The sequence below is a fragment of the Prosopis cineraria genome, unplaced genomic scaffold, assembly GCF_029017545.1.
Source record: "Prosopis cineraria cultivar Desert tree isolate PC_DT_omini unplaced genomic scaffold, ASM2901754v1 PC4, whole genome shotgun sequence".
Taxonomy (NCBI): Eukaryota; Viridiplantae; Streptophyta; class Magnoliopsida; order Fabales; family Fabaceae; genus Prosopis; species Prosopis cineraria.
In genome coordinates, this window is record NW_026555335.1 from 36,074,294 (window position 1) to 36,086,561 (window position 12,268).

Consider the following 12,268-nt stretch of genomic DNA (forward strand, 5'->3'; position numbering starts at 1 on the left):
CACAATTTACAGTAAAAATATTATGACGACATAAATTATCATATATAATTCATTATATTACATGTTTCATTTTTCCTATATGATGCATATGCGAACTAATTTTATAAGGTAAATGTGCATTTTTACCCCCAAAGTTTTTTTGGAGGAGCACCTAAAGTATTTTGTATAGCATTTTCGCCCCTTAAGTAACTAAATCAGATTATCATATACCTTGAAGTTAAATAACACAAATGTTAGTCTGGTAGGCCTCTTTTTCTATTACATGTGGTGGGCCTCGTTATTAATTTATTATTGTTTAAGCACAACATTCTTTAATAATGATCTCACTTATGGAACTTGCTTTGAGCTCGAGTACATCAATAACCACCAATGGTGCATCCCCATCACTAGCACCATCAAGATTACCGCTACTAACTTTTGTCCACCTAACCACTTGTCCTCCTAGCATCAACCACTAACGCAACCCTCCATAGTAATACTTCGACCTTTCCATGCCCATGTTCATTAAGCTCACACTATATAAGGTAGGAATCATCCCCGTTTGCTATCACCATGTCGCCTACACCAAGTCTGGCAATGTCAAGTTCAAGCTCAAGGGCCATTAGGGTCGGGTGTGGCAGGCGGGGACGAACTTGGTGGAACAAAGTTTATCATTCATGGAGGCAAGCGGCTCTCATTTCAAGCTCTACTATCAGTTTCTTGTTGACCTCCATGATGATAGCTTCTTACAAAACTTTCTTCCCCTTGTTCTTCTTCCATCGCTGCCTCTTTTCTAAAGCACAGACTACTTTTTCAGGTGATGCTATATCTTTCAATGACACTATAAACCTCACAAGAAGAGATGAACATGGAAACTCACTCCATTATAGTGCCAACCACGCCATCTATTCCCAACCGATGCATATCTAGGACATTCTACCACCGGTGATCTTACAAACTTCATCACCATCTTTTACTTCATCATTGATTATTTCTCTCTCCCCCCTCTTTCGGCTAGTCCTAAAGTTGTTCCCTCTATGCACGATTAGTTTCCTTTGCACGTTTAATTAGTATGTGAGTTTGATTTGTGCTTTTATTTGACCCTCCTTGCTCTGCTTAGTCATGACTAGATCCCCGAAGAGAGCTTCGACAACTGTGAAACTAATGAGTATGGAGGGAGATCAAGAGGAAGGAGAAGACTAAAGAAGTGAAGGAGTTCTACATTCATGTAAAAATCACCTATGAAAATTACTTTCATGCCCTCCTTATTTTAATCAATAAGTCAACCTCAATTCACCTCAACATTTTCGGTTAGAGTTTAGTCCAAGTCATCAATTCTAATGATCAACATGTGAGGATTTAATGTCAGGATACTTGATGCTTTGATTAAATTACTTAAAGGGTGAAAATGCTATGCGAAATACTTTAAATTATTAGATGCTCCTTTAAAAAATTTCAGTGGCAATTATGCACATTTACCCAATTTTAAAATAGAATAAATTATGTAAATTTGAATTCACACGAAACAACAAATTGAGTACACAGTTTTTTTATTTTCATGTTTATATTTTATTTTTTCTTTGAAATATTACTGAAATATTTGCATGGAAAATCAATCTAGTTTAAAAATAAAATTAGAAATGATGGGCTAAAATTTATTTTTTTATTTATAAAAGCAACGAAAAGAATGTTCTTCTTGAAAAAATAGTTGAAATACGGGAGTACTCCTCCTTCACCCATACTACATCAAATTATGAATTGTGATAAATGCCAATGGAAGTGTATAATTTATGAATTGTGCGTTTCATATTTTTTTAGAGTCTTATAATTTACGAATAAGGAAAATATATAAAGTTTTAAATTTTGACGAGTTTGTATAATTTATCGTTTTATTTAAAAAATTTAAATGGATCAGAAATATGAGACAAGTCTTAAAAAAATATCGAAAGTATGTAATATTTATTATTTTTATTCAAAAATTTAAACATGTCAAAAATAATTTGAACATGTTCAAATATATAAAAAATATTTCTATTAAAAAATAAGAAAGAAATATAACCATCAATTTTTAAATATATAGTATAATTTTCTTTTTCTTTTTACAAAATATATATTACCGCAGATCACAGTGGGTTCTAACTGATATTAAGTAAGAAGTAAGAACCTAGAATGAAGGTAACTTAGTAACTTTCTCAAAAATATCTTTTGAAAGACAAACTCAAAATCTTGCATTTAGGTACATTGTGGATGTATTTGACATATTTATGCAATACAATTGTGTATCTTATTATCTTTAGTGTGAGATAAATTGATTCAATTCTTTTGATCAATTAAATTAAGCGTTCTGATTTAAACCATGATGCCTCTATTTACACTTTTGGGTGTGTGTGTGTGTTTTTTTTTTTAACATAACTTTAAATTCTCGTACTTTGCTTATATTTTGTTATTGATCCCTATATTTTTTTGATATTTTAAATCTTTATATTTTTATTTTTTAATATTTTACATCTACACACTTTGTTTATGAAGAAACATAAAATATTAAAAAAATAATAATATATGAATTTAAAATATTTAAAAAAGTACATGAATTAAGACTAAAAATATGAGTAAAATAAAGGAATTCAAAATTTTTTTTTTTTTGTTGGTTTTAAACTCGCAAAACTTCTGTTTGCATGTTTGGCATAACAAGATGGGGCCCGCCCCACGTGCCATTGGGATAGCAAAGCCTGAAAATGTGAGAACCACGCGATTCTTTACCGTTGGGGCATTTCTCTTTCGCAAATCAGCGTAGAAGCCAACAATTGTGGGTCAAACGATTCCCTCACGCGCCACCCACTCTATTTGTATTTTGTTCTTTCGACTTTCATTTTAGGATTTGCTTTTCCTTTCAACCTATCACTGTCGTATTTCATGTTTTGTTCAATCATATCTCAATCTCTTGCGAACTCTTCCTAATATTCCTAACTCATTAATTTTCCCCTCTCAATACCGCCATTGAAATCACCAACTATATCAGTAGCAAATACCGGGGTTTAACATAATTTTTTTAAAAATATACTCCTCTATTTAAAATTATAAAATATTTTTTAAAAAATTAAATGTTAAAAAATATAAGATATTTTAATTTTTCGAGAGGTAAGCATTATATTTTTTTTAAAGTATCCATATTGATAAATGATTTATATTTATTATAAGATATTTAATAGGAATAAATATAAAAAGATAGGGTTAATTTAAAAATAGATAATTATTTTATTGGAGGGTAAAATTTAATTAAAAATATATTTTTGAACAGAGGGAGTAACTTCTAGCCTCTATTTTTTTTAATTATTGATTTAGCCACTAATTAAATTTCAACTTAAAATAACTCAGTTCCTATAATTTATTGATTTAGGATAGTTTTTTTTTTAAAACGGTTCAACTCTATGCCCTATAATTTATTAACGGAATAAACTACAAGTATTATGTCAAAATTCTAGAACTAAATCAATAATTGAAAGAAAATTTAATATCTAAAAATTACATTTTACCATATTTTTGTCGGACATAAAAATTGAAGGGATAATGGAATTTTTTGTTCCTGAAGTTTTTTTTTTATCAATCAAGTCTCTAAAATTTCATAATACACAATTAATCCTTATTGTTTGAATGGAGTAACTTCAAAAGGACTAATTGTTTATGATTATGAAACTTGAAGAACTTAATTGATTAATGTTAAATTTCAATGACTGAATTGATAATTAAACAAAACTTGAAAGATCAAAAGTTTCGAGCTTGTTTGGATTAATGTTTGCAGAATTAAAGTTTATACAAACTATAGTTTGCAAACTAAAATTAAGATTAAAAGTTTGTTATTATAATATGACTTATGTTTGGACACTCTTTTATTAAAAAGAAGTCAAATTTAACAAACTAAAACTTATTTGAATGATATAATTAAAAAAACATATTTAAATATATAATGACCAAAAAGCAAAAGTTTTATGTTATATATATATATAGCATGCAATTTCATAAATTTGAGAAAAAATATGAAAATTATAATTATGAAAATAAAAAATAATTAACTTATTATAAAAAATATTTTTAAAAACTAAAAAACTTAATTAGAAGTATTTAAAGAATAGATATCTGTATATATAAATTACAAAGAACAAAAATTTCAAAATTTCAAAATTTCAAAAGAATATGGGAGAATAAATGGGTTTTTAAATAATTTTAAAATACGTTAAATACTACCCACAATTAAACCCTATTGTAACTAATATAAAAGTTTTAAAATTTAGCGTTTGGCTTAATCATAATTTGAAAGAACTATTCATACCAACACAAATTATTATTAGTTTTTTAGACACACAAATTACAGTTTGAACCAACTAAATGGTATCCAAGCAAGTACTCACTGTCCCCAAATGAAAAAAGGAAACATGAACCTATTTTTTTATTACATTTTATTCCATAAGATTCCCGGTTTTCCCGCAAAATTAAGTAGGAAACATGCATCGTATCATTCAGATTATTTAAAATTGTAAGAATATTATTCAATAAATACAAGGACCGTATGTACTTTCAGTCTTTCACAATTTTAAGATAAAATAATTTGACAAATATATCGACAGTGACAGTGCAAATTGTAATTATTTAGTCAAATGACAGATTAGAGGGCTAAATTGTGTTTCCAACGATGGCCAAGTTGTATCCCAAACACTGGAACGACCAAAGACACGAGGCTTATTAAAATAAAATAAGATAAAAACCATTTGAGATCAACGAAAGAAGATTGTAACTTAAATTTATAATTATAATGCCAATACTGAAAATACTCTATCTTTCATTCATATACCATTTGGTGACTGTAGCCACGGCCATGAAAAAAAAAATTATTCGTTTCTTATTTTAATAATTTTAATTTCAAAATATACCAACTGGAACAAAGTTTTTTTTTTTTTGGGATAAGTACAAGGAACAGATTTTGTTCACAGTACAGTTCATACAAGGAATAGACTTTGTTTACTGTGGAGTTTATTTCTTCCGATATACCGAGAGCAAATAATAGACCTTTCACAAATGTACAAAAATTGGAATTTAATACTCAATCACATTGTGACAAGCACAAGCTCAGAGAAAGAATTCATCTCAAAAGATTAATTTGTTGGGTGGGAGAGTCTCTTACATTTATAAACCTCACAATACTTGTGAGGCTCCCCAATGTGGGACTCGTGACAATGCCACCCTCTCAAGAGCCGACGTCCTCGACGGCTTCACTCCACGGCACTTCACTCGGCCTTTTGCTGGTCAGAACCCTCCATGGTTAGCCCTTTCCGTGACACTGGACTCTCAATGAAAGCACCAATGTGACGAGCACAAGCACAAAGGAAGAACTCATCCCAAAAGACTAGCCTGTTGGGTGGGAGAGTCCCTCACATTTATAGTGGGATGAGTTCTCCCTTTGGGTTTGTGTTCGTCACATTAGTGCTTTCATTGAGAGTTTGGTGTCACGAAAGGGCTACCCATGAAGGGTTCTGACTAGCAAAAGGCCGAGTGAAGTGCCATGAAGTGAAACCATCGGGAACGTCGGCTCTTGAGGGGGTGGCATTGTCATAAGTCCCACATTGGGGAGCCTCACAAGTATTGTGGGGTTTATAAGTGTGAGGGGCTCTCCCACCCAACAGGCTAGTCTTTTGGGATGAGCTCTCCCTTTGAGTTTGTGCTCGTCACACACATGTTTAAATAATGAAATCCTATATCACTCTTATCAATTTTAGTTGGTAACTAGAACAAAATTTTATCCTCTACAAAATAGTTACTATATGCTAGCTAGTATTTATGCATTTGTAAAAAGTATAAAAAAAATCCAAATTTTTATTAACAACAACAACAATAATATTTATATATATATATATATATTTAAAAAGAATAAAAAGCACTGCCCTTATCCTTATTATAAAAACCTCAAGCATATTTTTCGTACAATAAGTTTTTCTTAAAGTATTAATTTTTACCTAATATCCTTGACTATCTATAAATTTTTTTTAACTAGTAACGATGATAATTTTAAAATTTCATAAAAAATAATAAATTTTAACTATTAGTATTATTTGGTTTTTATATCAAAGGGAAAATACATATAGATCCCAAATAAAAAAAAATTAATTACTTACAAGTCTTTGTCCAATTATAAATATCAAAAATTTAACATGGAAATATAAAAAAAATTTCTTGAAAATGAACTGAAGAAATAATTAGTTTCGTAGGATTTAATTATAATTCTCCCTATAAAAAAATCAGAGGGAGTAATAAATTGTCGTAAATTACCTTATTATGGAGGGGGTCACGTGCAAAGCACGACGCCGTAGAAAAGGGACAAAATGCCATTGATTTGATCCCTTTTCTATGGATCAGGAACAAGAAATCTGATCCTCATGAAATCATTAATCCCACTTGTAATTATGGGTTGTGATTTCAATCTAACTCTTGTGGTCCTCACTATTCATTGCCCCAAATCTATTGTCAATGTACAATTTCCCTTCATTGTTTTTTCCTTCCTTCAAAAACCTAACATTTATAGCGTATTATTATTTTTAACTCATTTTTGGAGGCTATAATAGTACTAGTCCGATTTTAAACCATGTTAAGCCCAAATTAATAAAAAAAATAAAAAGGTTCTTAAAGTCAAAGATTTAAAGCATTTAATTTTGGAATTGAACCAAGAAACGTGCACTCTTAAAATTCCTGGAGTCATAACAGTCCCGTATCAGAAGTAAGACACAGAAAACACAAGGAGAAAATGACATACAATTTCCAAGGCGCCCATCTTTCTTTTTCAAACCTGAAATTTTGCAATTTTATATCAAAAAATAGGGTGGCATAAAAACTATATTGAAACCTTTTGTCTTGACTTTTTTAAGTTTGGTTTAATTATTGATTTGATTTCTAAAATTTAATTTTTCTCAATTAAAGTTTTTCAAATTTCATAATGTAACTATACCCATTGGGTCCTTATAGTGAGTGATATTTTCCCCTCAAATTTAAGGACTAGCTGTATATGATTACAATATTAAACTTTATAAATCAAACAAATGACTGGGGCAAATTTGAAGTATTAAAAATTTAACAAGACAAATCAGCCTGCTTTGCTAACACTGACCTTCTTTAAGAAACAAAGATGGTAACCACTGAACTGAACTGAAGCTGTTTATATACAACTTTATCACAAGTTAAACAACTTTAAAAGTATGACATAACAAAGATTACATACATCGAATGGTAGAGACTAGAGGCACAGCAAATTTTCCCTTTTATCTTCTTCCTCTTTGGTTGAAATAAATAAGAGTTGCAGAGAAGAAGGAAAAAAATTTTGGGGAGGTGATGGCATCATCTCCTCCTCCTTCCCTTGATTGAATGCTAGCTGATTTTTGTTTTACCTATGGCCTTAGTTCAGGGGCTTCTTTTATGCTCATATCTACCATTTCAACTGCACCAAAACCTCCATCTTCAGTGTCTATGGTGGACTGAGAATCAATGCCGGACCCAGCCTGGATTTCCTTGAACATCGCCATGACTTGAATCATCGTGGGACGCCGCCATGGTCGATCATCCAAGCAAGCATGTGCGACTTTCAAGTGTTGTTGAAGCTCAACCTCAAGACTAGGATCCTCTTTTAATAGCTCTGGATCAAAAACTTCATTGACTTTCAGTTTAGCATGCTGTTTAACCCATCCCACGAGATTATTATCGCCAAAATCTGCCGAATCGGTCGGGCGTCTCCCAGTAAGCAGCTCCAATAAAACTACACCATAACTATATACATCACCTTTAGTGGAGCATCTAAAACTCTGATAATATTCAGGAGGAACATAACCAGGGGTGCCTGCTAGTGTGCTGACACTTAAATGGGTATCCACAGCACTCATAAGCCTAGCCATTCCAAAATCAGAGACTCTGGATTCCAGGTTCTCATCAAGCAATACATTACTGGACTTCATGTCTCTATGAATGATGTGTGGGATGCAATTGTGGTGAAGAAAAGCCAATCCCCTAGCAGCCCCAATGGCAATTTTCCTTCTCACTGCCCAGTTCAGCTTGACCCCGGCTTTCTTCCGGTCGTGCAAAACATCTTCTAGACTTCCATATTTCATGAATTCATAAACCAAGAGTCTTTCTTCTCCAACCTTGCAGTAACCCAGAAGGGGAACCAGGTTACGATGCTTGATTTTCCCTATGGTTTCCATTTCAGCTGTGAATTCCCTGTCGCCCTGCCCACTAATATGTATCAGTTTCTTGATGGCCACAACACTTCCATCCTTCAATTGAGCCTTGTAGACATCGCCAAAACCACCAGAACCAATGAGACTGTCATTGTGAAAGCCGTTAGTAGCTTCAAGTAGATCCGCAAAGGTAAGTTTCCGGATGGGCTTCTCGAATGCTGCAAGGTTTATGCTAAGCGCTTCACGGGCACTTGTAAGCTTCCAGCTCGTATTGTTGCCCGTACCTGAAGGGGAATGGTTGTCCATGTAGGCATCTAGGGCAGCTTCCTTCTTCTTCCTCCTCTTTCTGGTCTCTAGGGCAATTATAACTACACCAAAGATGCAGAAGAGGGAGAATAGCAATCCCATAGCTAAACTACCAGCAAGAGATGCTTGTCTCCTGCGAGATTTCTGATGTTGGGCATCTGAACTTAATCCTGAGTGTGTCCCACATGGAGCGAGAGGGTATCCGCAGAGACCAGAATTATTCATGAAACTGTTGGGAGAAAAGGTTACAAATTGAGCAGAGTCAGGAATCACTCCTGATAGAAAGTTGTTTGACAGATTGATTTCAGAGAGCATGGATAGGCCGGTCAAAGACTGTGGAATTGGTCCTTCAAGCCTATTCCATGAGAGATCAAGTATGTCCAGTTTGATTGCCTTTCCAAGCTCTTCTGGAATATTTCCAGATAGGTTGTTGTGACCCAAATTCAAAATGTCTACATAGTACAAGCTCCCAATCTCCTTCGGTATACTACCCGACAACATATTGTATGAAAGATCCAAAAAAATCATAGACCCATTGTTACTAAACGTAGGTTGGAGATTACCACTATAAACTCTAGTGAAGTTACAGGGATTCCTTGTAGAAATTCTGTTCAACTGCTCTGCAATGATCCCAGCAAACTCCAGTAAATTACCAGCTCCATGGCAGGCTTCGCTTCCATCATTCTTGATATACACATAAGTTTTACCACGTATGAAATCCACGGTGATTTTGCCAGATTGCTTGAACAATTCAGGAGGAATTGACCCATTAAGGAGATTTGTATTTAGATCCAACCATATCAAACTGCGACAATCACCAAGTTCCGGCGGAATCCTCCCAGAGAATGAGTTATTGCTCAGTTTCAGGATTGCAAGATTGGAGAGCTGGCCAATCCAAGCAGGAATCTCCCCGCTCAACCTGTTATTAGACAAGGATATCCAATTCAAGGCGGTGCAGTTTCTTAAACCAGAAGGAATGTTCCCTGTGAGCTCATTGAAGTCCAAAAGCAAATTCTCAAGGGTCTTGATATACGTGAGCTCTTGTGGTATTTCGCCTTGAAGCTGATTTAGCCACATAATCAAATCACGAAGCTTCGAAAGAGACCCCAAGCTTGAAGGGATAGTCCCCTTCAGGTAGTTGACACTTAAATCCAATGAAACAAGCTGAGAACAGTTGCTGAGTGTGGGTGGAATCAAACCCGTGAGCAAATTATTCTGTAGGTATAGTTCTTTCAAATTGTTCTTAGGATCTTGACACAGACTTCCAGGTATGGAACCTGAGAAGTTATTGGAACTCAAATCCAACGATTCCAAGCTTGTGAGCTTCGATAGATTATCCGGCAAATTACCTACAAAACCATTGAATGAAAGAACCAGCTTCTTCAAGCTGCTCATCTTCGAGAAAATATCAATCGGTAACTCACCGGAAAACTTGTTTTTAGATATATCAAATAATTCCAGTGAAGAACACGTGCTAAAACGGCGCGGAACCGCACCAGAGAGGAAGTTTGAGGAAAGATCGAGCTCGACGAGAGTGGTGCACAAATCAGCCAATCCTTCCGGTATCTGACCATGGAACTTGTTGCCTGCAAGATAAAGGAACCGCAGAGAATCCGCAGGAAGTGACGGAACCGGACCAGAGAACTCGTTGCTAGAAACGTTGAGGTGGGTGAGCTTCTTGCAGGAAGAGAGAACGAGGCCAATGTCGCCGAAATACTTGTTCGCAGATATGTCCAAGTACTCCAGCGCCGAACATTCACCGAACGAAGGAATAACGACAGAGAAATTGTTAGCAGAAAGGTCCAAATACTGCAATTTCTGGCAGTTTGAGAAATTGATTTCTCCGGTGATTTTGTTTCCTCTTAGAGCCAACACTCGCATATCATCACAACCTGTAGATAAGATCCAAGGGAGAACATTTGGACCGGAAATACCATTATTCAAAGACATATCAAGGACTTGGAGATTGAGCCTCAAGGCGGTGGAATCTCTCCCAGAAAACTCAAAAACATTATCCGAAAGGTTGAGAGATTTCAAACTTGAACAGGAGCTCAGATAGGATATGTCCGAAACAGAACCAGACAATCTGTTCTGAGATAGATCTATACTGCTCAATGAGGCACCACACCTAAACGCATGGGGGAGCACAGAAATGCTACCAGTAAGATTGGCGTGCTTGAGGTAAAGAGCTTCAAGGTGGTCGAGAGTGAGAAGATAAGCCGAGACAACACTGAAGTTAGTCCTCAAGGAGATGGAGCTGAGGTCTATAGAATAAACCTGGGTTTGCTTGCAGGAAATCCCAGTGAAAGAACACGGGTCTCGGTTTGGAAGCCAGTCATGGAGTACGGATTGGTCTGGGAGAGAAGCCTTGAAGGTGATCAATTGTTGAGCGGAATCTCTGAAAGCTGAAAAAGCAGAGGATGAAGGTGCAGATTGGAGAAGCAGAACGGCAAGGGGGAAGAATATGAAGAGAGAGAAGCGATAGCTAGTAGGGGACTTAGGTTTCATTGTCGCTGGGGCTTCGGAAGAAGAAGATGGATTAGGTGGCCTTCTTATGGTAAGAGGTCTGCCATTAGAGGGGGAGCTCTGGAGCTCTGGTTCAGTTCAGACACGAGAGAGAGAGAGAGAGAGTCAAAAGCCGTAAGAAGGAAGGGAAGAAGGGTATTTATCAAGTCCAAGAGAGGGCACAGCTGTTGCTCACACGCCATGTGCCTCGTTCCAATTTTTTAGTTAAATTTCATTTCATTCAGAATTTACTTTAACTCAATTAATTAATTACGGCCTCTTTTGTCCCCCCCCCTCCCAAAAAAAAAAAAAATATTATGGGCTTTATTTATGTTTTATAAATAAAATATGTCTCAATTTGTTTTAATAATATCAAACTCCGATAATCCATCCAAATCTTGTTTGAAGAGAAACCCGGGTACAGAAGTAACAGAACCACCCAAACCAGCTTTTATCAGTTATCGCCAGTTATTGTAGTATATGATATCATTTCAAGTTTTATGTATTTATTATTATTATATGAGTCTTTAATTTATTATTTCTAAATAATTTTTACATTTCACATTTTTGGGTAAGAAAGTACTTTTAGATATTACTATTTGCACTGATTATTTTTCTTTGTAGAAATTATTTATTTATTTATTAATAGAAAAATACAGCGATAATAGGATTAAAAATAAGGAGAATTTTAGTTAAAAATCTTTGTAGATAGTTAATTTCAAATGAGTCCAAAAAAATCTAAAAATTTGAATTCAGTTTAAGAAAAAAAAGTTAAAAGAATTTTAATGCTAAAAAGACTAAAATATCCTTCCACTTGTTATGCAAGAATCACTAATTGTTAATTTTACTACACTTATTAATTTATCAATATCACTTGTAATCATACTCGTTTATCAGACAATCAGTAATATTAGTTGTTAATTTACTAACTTTATTTGTTAACTTGTTAACATCAGTTGTAAATTACAAGACCTATAAGTAATTTACAAGCCTATCAATAATTTATAATTAATGTTACTAAATTAGCAATTTAACAACTGATATTGTTACTTATAATTGAAAAACAGATATCAAGTTTTATATAATTATTGACATATCAACTCATGTTCATAAATTAATAAGTGAAATAAGAAAATTAATAATTAGTGATTCTACATAACAAATAAAGGGTATTTTGGTCTTTTTAAGTCAATTTTTTTTTTTACTTTTCTCCCCTGAACTAAAATGAAATTTCAGAATTTTTTTGGATTTAATTGAAATTAAATCTC

At 34.0% G+C, this 12,268-nt stretch overlaps 1 protein-coding gene across 1 annotated transcript; it reads right to left on the minus strand.

Annotated features, from left to right (window-relative positions):
- Nucleotides 1-7,026: 7,026 nt before the first annotated feature.
- On the minus strand, nt 7,027-11,123 carry LOC129309282 (brassinosteroid LRR receptor kinase). The gene has a single exon (XM_054950789.1). The coding sequence runs from the start codon at nt 11,001-11,003 to the stop codon at nt 7,407-7,409; it is 3,597 nt and encodes a 1,198-aa protein (XP_054806764.1). The 5' UTR covers nt 11,004-11,123; the 3' UTR covers nt 7,027-7,406.
- Nucleotides 11,124-12,268: the final 1,145 nt, after the last annotated feature.

Excerpts from the sequence above, each read along its gene's own strand:
- LOC129309282 (XM_054950789.1), bottom strand. The coding sequence starts at position 11,003 with ATGAAACCTAAGTCCCCTACTAGCTATCGCTTCTCTCTCTTCATATTC.